Here is a 15,963-nt window from a genome sequence, read left to right as displayed (position 1 = left end):
TGACATTTAAACTTCATTATTCTAGATTATTTCCCGTCCTCTGAGGCCCACAGTACCCGAGCTGCATTATTTCACCGTCACAGCAAAGTATCTCAACTTTGACCCCTTTACAGCAGCGGAGGAAGCAGAGCAGCGGTCACATCTGTACAGGAGCTGTGCAGACTCAACAGATTCTACAGAAGAAGAAGGAAAAAAGCTCCCAGCAGCTTGTGTCATCCATCCTGCTGGACCACAGAACTTCCTGCCTGCCAGCTGCTCCACAAACACTGAAGGTAAAACTGATCGATCATCAGCGGCGAGGCCCTGATCATGTGACATCGCACAGCTCCTTCCAGGGAAGCAGATCAGGAATGACTCACTAACGCTATGACATCAGAGGGAGTTCGGTGTAATCAGTCATACTGCGCAAGCAGCACAAATATTCCAGATAATAACAGTTACAGCAGCAAAGTGACAGCAGCAGAGCCTGTGGGTTTTCTTCCAAATAAAATGACACAGAAGGATCGTGTCTGTGTGGTTTAAAGGTGCACGCCCACTTTGACAAGACATCTTGAAAACTTCTGGCCAGATTTCAACGACATTTACTGATCACATTCATGCTTTAGCGCATTGAGCAGCCTGTGGAAATGTGTTTGTAGCTGCTACTGCATCCGAGGATGAACAGGTTCAAGCAGGTTTTCATCAAAGTAATTCTCAGAGATCATTAAAGTAAAGTACTGATTACAGATTTGTTTTAAAGAAACCAAAATCTCTAGTTATAACTAAAGGCTAGGTCGGCAGATATGGATATGATTCCAGTCAAAGACATATACGTGCCAGTGGCAGGATGACTCTGAGCGCGAGTATGGCTGTAGTCTCCAAAAGAGAAAATAACAATATATGATAGAAAAACAATGACTGCAAATTACTCTAACGCTAACCACTAAAGCACACACAAACAGCGAGCACAAACAGCGAGCATCCGGTGCCCCTTCACACCAACGGGGGGGATTAGGGGCCAATCAAGGATAAAAAGTAAAACAACAGAAAAAAAAAAAAAAAACATGCAAAACCCAGCTGCTGAATGAAAACGCTGCGGATACATGAAGACGACTTACATAATGTTCATTTCTGCACAAACAGTGTCCGTACTGTTCTCCTCTGCGACCGATCGCAGGTACTTCAGTGTGAACCCGGCTCAACTTTATTGGGCGACGCACTTAGCCGATCAAAAATGTGCGAGCTCACATTCCGGGTCGATCTCTTTGCAACATGAGCGCTGTGTTTCTGCTGTTTACATGACAACCACATAGACGTAGGATAAACTAATCCAGAGCAGTAAAATCCGGCCTCACAGTGTTAGAAACCTCTGTGCAGTGTTTGTTTTGCCCTCTGATAAGCCTTCAGATTCATGGGTCAATTACTCTCAATGTCTCATCAGTACATACAGCAACGTGCCCCCACCCACGCAGCCCCTCACGGTTTTTTAATGCAGTGCTATTTTTGGACTGAACAACTGGAAAGGTGAAATGTGAAGCCTAATGCGAGAACAGCGGAGAACCACTTCTTTATTTTCAATCTCCTGCAACAACGTCAGCAGGGCACTAAACCCCCGAGCCGGTGAACAACCAGCTCCAAACTCAAACTCCAGAAGGGAACCAACAACTGGAAACCAACTTCAGACATTCCTTCTCTGTTGCACATCTGCACAAAGCAGTCGACAGTTACTGAATCACATGTGCAGAGTGTGTCGCAACTTTATAACACACACACACACACACACACACACACACACACACATGGACTGGAGAGCTTTCTGAACATTGATTACGAGTTACAACCTCAAAGAACTAATTCTAACACTCTAACACTCTGACTGAAGCTCGTTACATCGAACTCATCTGTGTTTCGTGCGTTGCCATTGGCTGCACACCTGGGAATTTAACCTGGAAGAAAAAAAAAAACAAAACAAAAAAACATTTGAAATTTCCCCAAATAATCTTATTCACTGTATCTTGTACTTTAGTCACGTCTTTCTTTAAGCACAGAAGTCATTTCTGCACCAAACTGTGAAGGACAATCTACAATCAATATGAGGAAACACCAGCACCTGTTAATAACTACAAAATTTGACACCTTTACAGCCTGAAGATAAAGGTTCAGCATCTGTCTCGTGTTTTCGACACAATATTCACCCCATGATACATTTTTAAAACTAGTGTATAAGTCCTGCATGTTTTTGCAGCAAAAAGCCGCTGTTAAAAAGCTGTTTTGTAACCGACGGCCAGTTGTTGAGTGTCAGTCGAGTTTCCGTTAAAAGTGAACGACGAAAATACTTTTTTGTCCAGTTTGTAATCATTTATAAAGAAAATTATTTAACATCCACAAGTAAGATAAAACGTGACATGACAAAACAGACCGCTGCATGAGGTAAAACGTACAAACCGGCTCCGTTTTTGGGCTAAATATCGGACTTTAGATGAAGCCTGTGAAATGAAACTTTGGAGGTTTCTCTGGTCAGCTTCAGTGTGTGTGTGTGTGTGTGTGTGTGTGTGTGTGTGTGTGTGTGTGTGTGTGTGTGTGTGTGTGTGTGTGTGTGCTGCTTCATAAAAACATCTGAACGGACAAACTCACAGCCCCGTTCACAGCTGGAGCGGAGGAAGATTTTCGCTGAGTGGATAGAAAGAGGAGAGGATGGAGGAGAGTGTGGAGGAAGAGGAAATGAGTGATGATAACGAGGAGCTTCCTCTCTCCTTACTCAGCAAACACACAAAGAGGTCAGAGGAAACACTGTACACACACACACACACACACACACACACACACACACACAGTTTGACACTCCAAAAACCAAAATTAAGACAGTTAAAGAAAACTGTGAAGCTACAAACGAATTTGATAGGAAAAGTCAGATCCAGTCCACCTGGTTTCAGTAAAACAGACAGAACGCAGGTCGAACCTCTAAAATCTGATCTGGATTCAACAAAGAGAAAACTAATAAACCGTTGACACTTTTAAATATCAAACTTTGAGCATTACGAATCTCTTACTGACCCAACTTCACTCAATTCTCTATTAATAAAGTGTCTGAATCACATATAAAGTAAACTGGGAACAGCTACAGAAACCAGTGACGTCTAACCAAGAGTCCAGCCGACCACTCAGGCCAGAGTCCGGGTCAGACAAACGGCAGTGTAACTGTTAAAACCTTAAATGCTAACGAGTCAGAGGTTATTAAACACTCCACTTAACCCCAGTCCACCTTAAAGTGCTCAGACTGTAAGAGAGTGTGTGTGTGTGTGTGTTCAACATCCTTCATCTGTTTATTGGTCCTTGTGAAGCAGCGTGTCGGTCATGAAAACACACCAGCCTCATTCTGTTCCTTACAGGGGAAGTGGATGACTGGCGCGCACACACACACACACACACACACACACACACACACACACACACACACACACACACACAGGTCATTGAAGAGAGCTGTTGTGACACTCAAGGAAAACAATATCACCAGGAATGAAATCCAGAGTGCTGACATGACGAAAAGAGAAAAACAGGCCTGTGTGTGTGTGTGTGTGTGTGTGTGTGTGTGTGTGTGTGTGTGAGTGAAAGTGTTGCAGCCTGGCGCCGGTTTGTTTCTGAGCTGAAGTTACAACACAGTTGAAGAACTTTTTTTTTTTTCCAAATAAGAAAACTGTTTTAAACTGTTTTAAATCTGAGATATTTTCAGAGACAGAGGTCTCACTCCTCCTCCTAAAGGGTTAATTCACCCAAATCACAAGCAAAAAAAAAAAAAGCATTTTCACTAACATATCTAGCCACACGTATAGGTTTCCTCTTGTAATTTAGTGCGCTGACACTGCAAACAAAACACTGTGGTTGAGATATCTTGTTCTGAACCAAACTGTTCATTCATTCATGTTTCTGTATCCGCTTACTCCTGTTTGGAGGGTTACTCTCACGGGCCAGACGTAAACATCTGGGCGTCGTGGTGGGTTCAGGCGTTAATGTTGGCGGAAGAAATAAACGCAAGTTTTAAAAATTCTAAACCACTAAAACTCAAAAGCAGAAGCTGAGATTTCCAGAAGAAACTGCAGCAGTGCTCTAGGTCCTCCGTCAGTCCTCCAACAAGCCCGGTTAGCTAACGCAAGCCAGCAGGAGCGCAAAGTCAACGTGACTGCAGTTAAACGTGTGCATGTGTTGTATTTATGGAGAACACATTGCATCAGATAAAAAAACACGACGCTCTTCTAGGGAAAATGTTTTTCAACCACAAAAGAAAAGTCAACCTTTTACCAGTTAGCGCGGCTTCTCTGTATTAAATCAATCAAATATCTGAACTTTTGCAATTTCAAAAGATGCCCTGTACAGACAGTATCTCTCCTCCGACCGACCATTTGTAAACCACCACTTATCTAATATCCACACCTAAACATCTGCTTTAGGGAGCTTGATGGAGGCACTGAGGACACAAAAAATAAAAAAATAAAAGTTACACCAGTGCTATTAACTTCATGCTAGCAGCAGCGATGCCCGAGCACAAGCATGTGACTTAGACAGAGGAAGCCGTGGTTCACGTCCCACCTCCGTATAACGGCCACTGTTAAATTCCTTTTAACTGTGAAGCAGATCAGAAAACCCCATTTTGATCCTTTGGGTGCTGATCTACAAGAACAACTAACTGGTTGTCATCTGCATATATTAGTAGTGAGACTTGGTTCTGCTTAACTAACTGGTCAGTACACTGCTCTTTTGGCCAATAAAGTTGATTTTGAGTCAATGCATCTTCCTCACACAGGGTTTCCGAAAAGCTGAAACGTGCTCCTGAGATTTTCTGTCAAAAGAAAGTCAATAAAATGAACAGTTTTCATCACACGGGCAGTTTTTGTGGCACCGATTCTCTCCCCAACAATGCAAAACATAGTTTTACAAAGCCAAGGGCTGTACCGAGGGCGCGGACACCAATCTAAGCCCAATCCAGCACAACAACCCCGCAGAAGAAACTACCTTTGTGAAGCCTTTGCTGTTTAGTTTTATTCAGACTGTGTAATAAAGGTTAGGGATTCAAGTCCAAGGGAATGTGTACGGCTGCAGTTTGTTGTGTTGCATTTTACTGAAATGTGCTCTTGATATTTGGCCACTTTTTGTCGTTTTGAGTATTTTTTTAACTTTTAACTTTGAGAGAGAGAGAGAGAGTCATCATAACACTGTGTTAAAACACTGTGAGGACACAACTACCCGCTGGATTATCTGCTTTTTCTGTGGCTTCCACCATGACTTATAAAAACTATTATTGCAACTTCCAAACTTCAACCTGTCTTTAATTAGTTCAAATATACAAAAAGGCATACACACACACACACACACACAAACACACACACACACACACACACACACACACACACACACACACACACACACAAACACAGGAGAGACTTTAATCTGCTTAACTGTTCTGGTTTTCCCATTTTTCCAGTCTGCCCTGAATGCATCGCCAGCACCTGTGTGACTGTCACCTGACGGCGAGCAACACACACCTATTCTGCGTTTTTCTCTGCGCAAACATGACCCTCCTCGGCTCCCGTGACTGTCGCTTTGAAGGCCACCGTTAGTGTTGTTACATACTGCATGTATGCGTTTAAACGGCGGTTTTGCTGAATGCTGGGCTGAATAAAACAGAAAGAAGCTTCTACACCAAACCTCATTCAAAAAAATGAACGTTAACGGTCTGAAAGGTCTCCTCCCTGCCCGCTCCCCCTCCTCTTAAGTTTTCATCTGTTGTCAGCTGGAAGCATCACGCCCTGCCTGCCTCAGCTCCCCTCGGCCTCCCTTCATCACCTCCACCTCCTCCTCCTCCTCACCTCCTGTGCGGCAGCCGGCTCCAGGAACAGGTCCTCCCCGTCCTCCAGCTCATGGAAGTTGGTGTGCTCCGGCGGAGGGTCCCTGGCTGTGTCCGCCATGTTCGCGTCGTTCCTGCGGTTGATGAGAGCTAACAGCTAGCTAACTAACAGACACACACACACATATACACACACACTGACAGAGTGAGGAGGAGGAGGAGGAGGAGCGGGGAGTCAGGAGGTTTTCCCAGCGCTGTCATGTGACTGACTGGAGTCCTGACGGGAGCCAGAGAGGAGGCAAAGAGAAGAGGTCTCACTCCGCCGCTCTTTCCTGGTACCGAAACGTTTCCAGGTCTAATAAAGAAAAACATGAACACGTGTCCTGTTTCGGGTTTAACCCTGATCTTAGGAGGCGTTTACTTTTTTACAAATTCACACAAATTACACGGTTTTTTTTGTTTTGTTTTGTTTTCAAAAACTACTCACTATCTCCAAATTTGGCCGTTTTTAGTTTTTAGGTTGTTTTTTTTAAAGAATTTACACAATAATAATGAAGTTACTTTAAATGTTTATAATAAAACCTAAATAAAATAAAACAATTAAAAGATAGACTAAACCGATTACATTTTATACACTGAATAAAATGATTAAAAGATAGACTATGTAAAAACAATTAAATTTTAAAAATCGGCTAAACATTAAATAAAATGATTAAAAGGTTCAAACAATTTAGTATTTTTCCTAATTATATAGCATTATATCCATGGCACTGTGCGGAGGACTCTTGTAGACCATCACTTAGAGTTTTCAGTGGGCTGCAGTTTCGTTGGGGGGGTTTTTGGACTAATGAACTTTGAATCTTTTCCCCTTTTAAATAGTTCATCACCCCAGCGAACATGTTGCACACAAAAGAAGAAGAAAAGATGATTGGAAGTAAAACTTTAAATAATAAATAAAGCCAATGCCATTAACATATATCCAAGCTGAATAACTTTTGTCCGTGTAATTGGATAAAATTCGTAAGTTAAAAAAATAAATCATAAGTAAATTCTGAATATGGTCATTTTGTAAATCTTAATATCGTACTTTTTATTCCCCAAAAAACCATCTGGACAGTTCATTTTTAGTTGCTTCATTTATTTTTCTAAATACTTTGGTTTTGTTTTTATCTGCTCAGACTTTTACTCCCCTTTTTTATTTGACAGCTTTAGTTACTGGTTAGTTTTCAGATGATGATCACAATATAAGACATGATGCTGTGTTATAGATTAACTAACATTAACGTACAGTTTACATATTGATGCATCCATAATAACGGTCCAGTAATATAATGATATGACACTGACGGAGCCCAATCTGACGAACGAATACTTTTACTTTTGATACTTTTACTTTGAATGCAGGACTTTTATTTGTAACTGAGTATTTCTATGTGGTATCACTACTTTTACTTAAGTAGCTAAATGATTGGAATACTTCGTCCACCACTGCTAAACAATCTCTGTTTATTTTTTATTACTATTCTTTATACTTTTTCTGTTCCACTGTGAACTTTATGTTTAATTCTACAGCTGCTAACGTTCTGCAACATTCAATAAGGTTCTTGATACATTTTGCATAGCCGGATCATTACCAGCACATATAGGAATCAAAGGAAATGAAAAACTAATCACAGTAACCTTTAGGAAAAACGGAAATGAAGACCACAACTAAGCATAAGTTGAAAGAAAGATGGCGAAAGCAGTGGAGAAGAAGAGAGAACAGGAAGGAACTTTAAAGAAAAGTAGGTATGATAATAATATAACTATAATATCCAGGCTCCGCTTCGGTCATACAGGATTAAACACTATTTAAAATAATACAGGAAGGAGTGAATTTTGTGATCAAGAAGAAACTCGGTATGCTTTGCTGTCCAAAATATGATGCTGAGAGAAGAGGACTGACACTGAACCTGAAAGGAGTGAAGCTGAGCTTTGATTTACGTGATCTTTTACAAATAAGTTTTAGGGGGAAGTGTTAATTATTTTTGTTTTAACACCTTAGGAGAACGAACTTGATAGAGAGAATATAACTTTATTTTCTTAATTTTATTTTTTCTCATTTTCTTTTTGTTTATTAGAATTAGTGAATGTATAGTTAAGAGTCCCGATCCACTCCAGTCCAGTTGGTGGCGGTAATGCACCGTAACGTTGTTTGCCAACCGCCATAAAACATCAAGAAGAAGAAGAAGAAATACCCGGATCACCGAATTTTTGGAATTTGCGTGCAGTGGCGCTAACTGTAAACTGGAGTTTAACAGCAGCTAACATAGCTAAAATGTTATTTTAAAGAGCGTTTTTGGTGCTGAGAGAGTTACCGCTGTCGCTGTGTTTATATCGGCTCTGGTCGGAGCCAGAAAATCTAACCAAGCAGGGTTTATCTTTTAAGTTTCAGTTCTGTAGTTCTGTTAGCATGGACGCTAGCGGGGAGACAGCTAACGTTAGCATGGTCTCAGAGGAAGAGTACGAAGTCCAGCAGCTAACCCAGGAGGAAGAGGAGGACCTGGAGCTAGCGTTAGCAAACATGACAGTGGAAGGTAACGTCATGTCACTCTTTATCTAACTTTCATTATTTAGTTGAACTACTTTCTTGTCATTAAAGGTAAATAGCAGAGACACAACCTGAGAAGCAACGTTAAGTTAGACCCAGACCGTTTCCAGATTTCCCGGAATTAAACAGGAAGTCCGGCAGATTTTTACCAGCTCGCGGTCACGATGCTCCTGCTGTGGCGTGAAAACAGGGCACAAGATACTGACAGCAGTTAAATCAGTCACCAAATATGCTTTCTTGATTTTGGTGTTTTATATACTTTACAGGTTATGATGCTGCTTTTACACATTTGCTGAAGTTAGTTACTGTACTTAAGTTAAACTTTTAGGTACTTGTACTTCGAGTATTTCCATTTATGCTGCTTTATAAATCCCTCTTTACATTTCAGAGGGGAAAATAGTAGTGTGTGTATATAGTATTATAAAGTTAGCTCCACTTTAACCAGCTGCAATAAGACATTGCTGCTTAAATGTTAATGCATTAATAATAATATAATAATATCATATAGCCTTTCAGCTTTAACCTTTTTGTCTGAAGGGGAAACTGGTGGCCAGAACACACAAGGACTTAAACAGAAGAAATACATAAAACATGTAATAAAAATATGCCAAAACTCACCATGCAAGGCAAGCTCACATAAAAATTAAAAATAAAGTACACTGAGTGACGTTATCCCACCCAAACGTCAGTGGTTAAAACATCTGCCGCACCAATTTTATAAGAGAGGGATCAGCTGACTCGTCCTGAGCATTTAACAGTTTGATAGAGATGAAAGCTCACACTCTCCATACAGAGGATGGAGAGGGCAAGCTGATCTCGCCACTTAAACTATGTGATGCATGCTGTTCTTGTCTCTAAATACCCATGAGCCTCGGTGGCTGTTCCTCTGAAGAAGAATCCATGCAGACTTGAAATCATTGTAATGTTATCTTATTTAGTCAGTTGTTGTTCCCCCTTGTTTACCGATCATAACCTCTTTGTTTACTGACAGTTTTCACACTCTTTTGAGCCATTTTCCCCCATTTTCCACTCTTGTTTACTGGTTTTGTCCCCTGCTTGTTTCCTTTGCTAGACCTGCTGCAGAAGGTGCAGGCTGTGCAGACGGACAGCACGACAAAAGAGTTGGGCGTCAACACGGAGCCGGACTGGGAGAGTCAGGTGGCGGCCATGTTGGAGTACAGCTCCAGCCTGACGGAGCAGTACGACAGTCTGATAAGGAAGCAGGACGAGGAGGAGGCGTCACACGAGAAACACAAACAACAACTGCAGAAGAAGAAGGAGGAGGCCACCCGCCAGCACCAGGTGAGACACACACACACACACACACACACACACACTGTCTAAAGGTACTGTCTGGTGCTGTGGTCACAAACAGGACACAATAACACAAGTGCCATCAGACTGTGACTGTGTTTTCAGGCTCTTCTGGACAAACTGGAGTCTCTGCGAGTTAAACTGCAACTGAACAACTCCAAGGCCACCAGGAAGAACTTCTTAGCCAAGAAACAGGAAATTACCTCAGAGAAGAACAGAGCGGAGGAGGAGAGGAACAGGTAAAAACCAAGAACAAAGTGAAAATAAATGAAATGACGAGGGACGGTGGCATTTGTTTTGAGTGATATCTTTTGACGAGGCCTATTCATGTGTAACTTTTGGAACTCTTTTCTACATCGAGCAACAAGTCAGCCACAGGGGACTTTTACCCAACACCACCGTGTACTTCATGTACCTGCAGCTGCTTCACAATAAAAGCCTCCCAGAAGTGCCAATAATTATTGAGCCCCTTGAATACATTAGAGATACAAGAGTCCACGCGATGTAAATTTCATCATCTGCCCATGTCCGTGAGGGTCAGCGCAGACCGCTGTGTCTTCGAGTCGAATCTCTGCTATTTTTTTGTCTTTTCGCTGTGTTATTATACACAGAGCAAAGCAGGAGAACGGCGTGACAGGCTTTAAACTTTTACAAGCCAAAAATACCAAACTGTAGTGAGAAATAAAGACGGGTGATGGAAACCGAGGACAGTCAAAGATATTCAGTTGACTATCATAGAAGACGAAGGAAACCAGAACATATTCACATTTGAGAAGCTGGAACCAGAGAATTTGGGCATTTATTCTTTAAACAAATGACTCAAAACGATTAGTCAGTTATCAAAATAGCTGTTGGGCAAATGATTGATTAATTGCCTAATCGATGCAACTCTATTAGTGAGTAAATAAGTTAATTAGGAGTGTAAAATCGCAGTGTCTCAATGCACTTTACACTAAAAGAGAGGACAATTACAGAAAGATAATTCTGTAAAATCTAAAAACAACAATACATGTTCAAACACTTAGATGGTTAGAACTGAGAAACATGAGAACTCCCACTCTCCTTCGTCTTCCCTCCTCTCTCCAGGCTGGCCAAGGAGCTGGAGGAGAACGAGAGGAAGCTGACGGCTCTCACAGAGGAGCAGAGCGAGGAGCAGAGGAGGTGGCAGGAGGAGCTGGACGAGCTGAGGCAGGAGATGGAGCGAGTGAGGAAGGAGGCGCAGGAGGCCGAGCTGCTGACCTTACAGGATGAGATCGCTGCCGTGGAAAAGCAGAGAGACGTCGCCATGGCTCGCATCGAGGCCTGGCTGAGAGAAGTAGACATCAGAACGTTGTGATCAACAGTAAAAGCTCTGATCTGATATTCACTGACTGTAAATTTTGTTTTTATGCCAAAATCATGTGATATAAAGCCAATGATAGACACGAATAACTGTCCAGAAAAGCCAGACATGGAGCATGAAGCCCTGCAGCCGCTCTGACGTTGATCTTGTGGTTACCTGTCCCAGGTGGGACAGTACCTGAACGCTCTCAGGGTGGAGTTTCCGCAGCAGTACCCTTTTGAGAGGCAGAAGTGGGAGAAAAAGGAAGGCGCGGTCCGGAGGAACCAGGCCGAGCTCCAGAGCCGTTTCCAGGAGGTCCTGCAGCAGCTCCAGCAGGGTCGAGAGTTAGAGTCCCTCCCCAGGATCAACGTGCCGTCTCTGCCGCACGTCCCCACGGTAAGACCACTTTACTGAATCACTGGAGTGAGCAGATACAGATATACTATATTATGTAACAGTGTTGTACACAGGGTTGGCGTATATGTTGATTTTGCCGTATTGTTTATACTGAGGTAGCTTTCTCTTCAATATCTCTGATTGTTACATTAATGTGGCAGACGCGTTTGTTCAAAGTGACTCGTAATATGTTCATTAAACCTCCATAAGAACAACAAGGAACTACGAGGGCATATTAGACCATTGTGTGCAAATCAGTGAGCAGGACTGTTTTATAGCAACATTAAATAAATTACTGGATTTTTGCATCTGTGTATGCAGTGCCTTTATTTTTCAGGTACTTAATTCACTACACTTAGCCAAAACAGACTGTCTGGTTATCATAAACATAAAATATAAAGACTGTATCACAATACATATCAATATCACAATATAATATTTAAGGCAGTGTGAGATAATACTGAAAAACGCTCCCAGAGCCCAACGCGGCACCAAGTGTGTTTGCATTCACCGGAAATTTTAAAAACATGTCTAAATATCGCAAAAATGATTTTCGCCTTGTCTGAGGTGTAAAAGTTGATGTGTGAATAAAACCAAATGGAAACAGACTTACTGACGTGACTGAAACGTGACTGAAACTCCACCGACGCTTCAAGTGAAGAGCTGAAAACCTCAGATGTGTGTGGAGCGATGAGGAGGCCGTAACCTTCTTCACATTAATACATGAAACTAACAAAAATGCCATGTTTCCCACATGGTTTCCCAATGTTTGAGCTTTGACTGGAGCTCTTTTAATGACATCATCTCGTTATGTCTTCTTCTGCAGTGGTTTAATGGCGCCGACTGGAGAATTAACTCCACCCGCGGTTTATCTCGATGCGCTAAACTACTAATATTTGCATACAGCAGTGGATGGAAATGTGCATTAAATCACGTTTTCTTTTGTGGCTTTTCTGGAAAACAGTCTAAAGATACACATCAGATTTAACACATTTACAACAGATTTAAAAAAGAGAGAAGCAGCAAATCTTCACATTTTAGACGCTGGAACCAGAGAATGTTTGCTTTAAAAATGACTTGAACAATTAATTGATTATCAAAATATTTCTTGTATAATGTTGAAGCTTTTTTAACGGTATATCAGGGTTCAAGGGGTTTCTCTTATTTAACTTTAGCGACACTTCTTTTCTCCCACAGGCTGACCTGAGATTCAGTCAGGTGATGCAGCCGCTGGTCGGCCCTCAGTTCATGCCCCCTCCTCCTCCAAACCCAGTGAACCGACCCCTCCCTCCCCAGAGACACCCGCACTATTACCAGCAACAGTACCCGCCTCCTCACAATCCCCAGTACCGTCACCGCTACCACCACCCACCACTCCAACACCAGTTCCAACCCCCCCTCCCACCCCAACACCAACCTCCACACCAGTTACAGCCCCACATCCAAGCTCCAATGAGGGTGATGACTCCCCCTCTCAGTCTCTCTCCGTCCCCTCCTGTTCAGCCCGTCCACCCTGTAGGTCCTTCCCCGCCTCCCCCTGCCACTGCTGTCGCTGCCACCGCCGCCCCCACCGGCAAACTAGACAAGGTCCTGGAGAAGCTCGGGGCTCGGTTCCCACAGTGCAACAGGGCTCAGCTGACGTCGCTGCTCCAGCAGGTGAAGAGCTCCCGCGGTACGCTGGCTGGCATGTCCATGGAGGAGGTCATCGAGCAGGTCGGCTTCAAGCTGGTACAGAACGAGAGGGTGGCCCCGGGGCCCATCAGCCGGCCCACACCCCCGGGCCCCATCCAGAGGCCCGCACCTCCCTCGCAGAGAGCAGCAGCAGGTGGAGGTCAGGCTGTCGGGGCCCGTAAACTCTGCCTGATGTGCCAGAACCACGTGGATCCAGAGAGCCGCCACCCACTGAGCTGCTCCCACACCATCCACAAAGACTGCATCAGAGTGTGGCTGCAGTCCAGCAAGAACAACTCCTGTCCCTTCTGCCCGGGGAAGTGACGGAGAACACCAGGTGGTGAAACTTCAACCATGACTCTAATCAGCGACATTCCAAAAATGACTTTTATATGTTCAGGTTCTGTTTACCACCGATGTTTTTTGTAAAATACAACCTACAATAAAGATCATTAAAGAAAAGTAAAGGAGTGAATTGTAATAAAACAAGAGCATGCTAGCAACATGTTAATTTTAACACGGTAACATGCTAATTAGGGCTGGGTATCATTGGAAAACAAAAACCTGAGTGATACTTTTTTTCCCAATACTTTAGTTTGAGTTTGAATTGTCTTATATCGGGAAAGTTGTGATTTTGATCAGGAAATATATCAAAGAATAAATAAATAACCAAACATGTAATGCTAACTTTCACTACTTGACAGTTTGAGAGAAGTGTAAATATTGACACACTACTAGAACATTTAGCTAGTGCAATGTGCTAATGCTAGCATGAACATGTTACAGTCAGCTTCTTTTTGATAGTGAGACGAGATCCAACAGCAGCTTATGAATGAGACACGTGTTAATGAGCTTTAGAGGTGTTGGTAGGTGCATTTATTCCACTTTAGACAGCCATGCTAGCTGTTTCCCCCCTGCTTCCACTCTTTATGCTAAGCTATGCTAACTCCATCCTGACTACTTAATACACAGACGTGAGATTTATGTCAAATTTCTCATTCAGTCTTGGAAAGAAAGGAAATAAGCTAATTTTCCTAAATGTGAACTATTTCTTTAATGTGAAGATTTGAGATTGTATTAACAGTAAACATCAGAAAACATTTGAAATATGATCGGTTATACATATAAAACCAAAAATAACAAGTAAAGGCATATCTCTCATAATAGACTGTCTGAAATAAAGACCTGGATTTCTCTTGTGATGAGCTAAATTAAGGCCTTGGCTGCCCACTACTGCACTTACAGTATACTTCACTATAAATACACACACACAAACACTCAGATGGTTATATCAGCCCATAAACACTCCAAGAAACAACCTATTGGCTTTTAAAGATTCCCCTCCAGGCCAAACACACACACACACTCCCATTCTCTCTCCCTGTGGACATCCCAGTCAGCCTTAATGGGAGCGTTGGGCGGTCGATGGGCGAGGTTAAAGGAGCCGTCGCTTCCCAATAATATCAGAACACACACACAGTGCAGAGTGCTGAAAATGTGTCTATCTGCAGTCTGTGTGTGTGAAATAATGACAGTGTGTGTGTGTATTTGTGGACTGCTTCCTGTTTACTGTCTGAACATCCATCTTTCCTCTAACAAACACTCCCTCTCTCTCTCTCAGTTTAAAGGTTAGTCTCTCGGCCGGCTCTGACCAATTTTACAGGCAGCAGTGCCAATAAAAGCTGCTCGTCTCCCAGTAAAGCTGCTGTAATGAATGAAGGACGCTGCGGAAAATAAAGACAAAATGCTGCGGAAGGTGGAGAGGTTGCTGGAAGAAATCAGAGAGACTGTGAGGCTCTGCAGGAGGATTCAGTCCTGAGAGGCAGGAGGGGTTTTCTCTCTGAGGGTCTCACATTTGGCAATACAACTTGGGTTCGGTCAGGTTGTATCTAAAAGTGACTAGCACCGGCTTCAAGGCATCAATTCAGAGTGTTTAGCTAAAGTGTTTATCTGCATTGAAGTCCCTTCATCTGAAATCAGCATGAGCCAGAATGAGAAAATGCACGTGTTTCTACCGACAGTTAGATCCTGACTGCTGGCAAATAACAATTCTTGATTAACAAGCGACATAAATGTGACATTAGTATTACTTCTCGCTAGATAGCAAGTGGCAGTTGTATTTAATATGAATTTCTTGGCTCCCAAACACACACGAGATTGGTATCGATCGTCTCGCGCTCGGAAATAAGTTGAACTATTCCTTTAAGCACACAGGTGGGGTAAGGTAAAGACTGGAAGGAGGGGGAAATAACTGCCTGGCACCTCGCAACACCTCTAAAGCTGATTAACGAATCTTGTTGGTTTCATCTGTTCGAAAAAACAGAAATGTAAAAACAACAGGTTGTGATTTTAAGGCCAACTTATACACCGTACAACACCGAAATTTTGTGGCAAAATCAATTCGCATGGATTTACTCCACCCTCAGAAGTCTGTTACAGCTACATATCTGCTCTGTAAATCACTAGTCCTGTGTTCTCCTCTGAGAAAAAATCAGAAACCAAAACGCAGAAGTGTTTTGGTTTCATGAATGAGCCCCTTAGTTTTGCATTAATTCGACAGAATACTATATTTCGATACACACACAGTCTTGCATAAAGCAGTGACGTCAGCATTGTATCATAGGCAGAGCGGACGGTCACACTAAGCCAATCAGCAGCCTGCTACACAACACAAGAGCCTCAGACTCTGAACAACAACCCAGGTTAGCTTCCTGCTAAAGGCTCCTTCCTGTCTAACTTACAAACATGAACACGTCTCGTCCTGCACCTGTGCACCGTCAGTGTTCGGTTCCCTACGGTGTAACACGGGCACTCTGGCCACCTGCTGTCAATCAAACACAGACAGGGACA

General features: G+C 42.7%; 2 protein-coding genes across 3 annotated transcripts in view; one reads left to right on the top strand and one right to left on the bottom strand.

Moving 5' to 3' along the window:
- The window catches only part of snx2 (sorting nexin 2), a 31,829-nt gene extending 25,515 nt beyond the window's left edge, over positions 1-6,314 (bottom strand). For both annotated transcript variants that reach the window (XM_044197577.1, XM_044197578.1), the window contains exon 1: positions 5,844-6,314. In XM_044197577.1, the coding sequence (XP_044053512.1) occupies positions 5,844-5,942 (99 nt within the window). In that variant the 5' untranslated portion in view covers positions 5,943-6,314. The remainder of the gene's footprint in view (positions 1-5,843) is intronic.
- A 1,705-nt stretch (positions 6,315-8,019) lies between these two features.
- On the top strand, positions 8,020-13,575 carry rnf214 (ring finger protein 214). The gene is made up of 6 exons (XM_044197576.1): positions 8,020-8,397; positions 9,484-9,713; positions 9,831-9,964; positions 10,812-11,040; positions 11,233-11,442; positions 12,640-13,575. The coding sequence occupies exons 1-6, from the start codon at positions 8,274-8,276 to the stop codon at positions 13,435-13,437; spliced, it is 1,725 nt and encodes a 574-aa protein (XP_044053511.1). The 5' UTR covers positions 8,020-8,273; the 3' UTR covers positions 13,438-13,575.
- Positions 13,576-15,963: the final 2,388 nt, after the last annotated feature.

The sequence above is a fragment of the Siniperca chuatsi genome, linkage group LG5 (assembly GCF_020085105.1).
Source record: "Siniperca chuatsi isolate FFG_IHB_CAS linkage group LG5, ASM2008510v1, whole genome shotgun sequence".
NCBI lineage: Eukaryota > Metazoa > Chordata > Actinopteri > Centrarchiformes > Sinipercidae > Siniperca > Siniperca chuatsi.
This window is presented reverse-complemented; position numbering and strand designations above follow the sequence as displayed.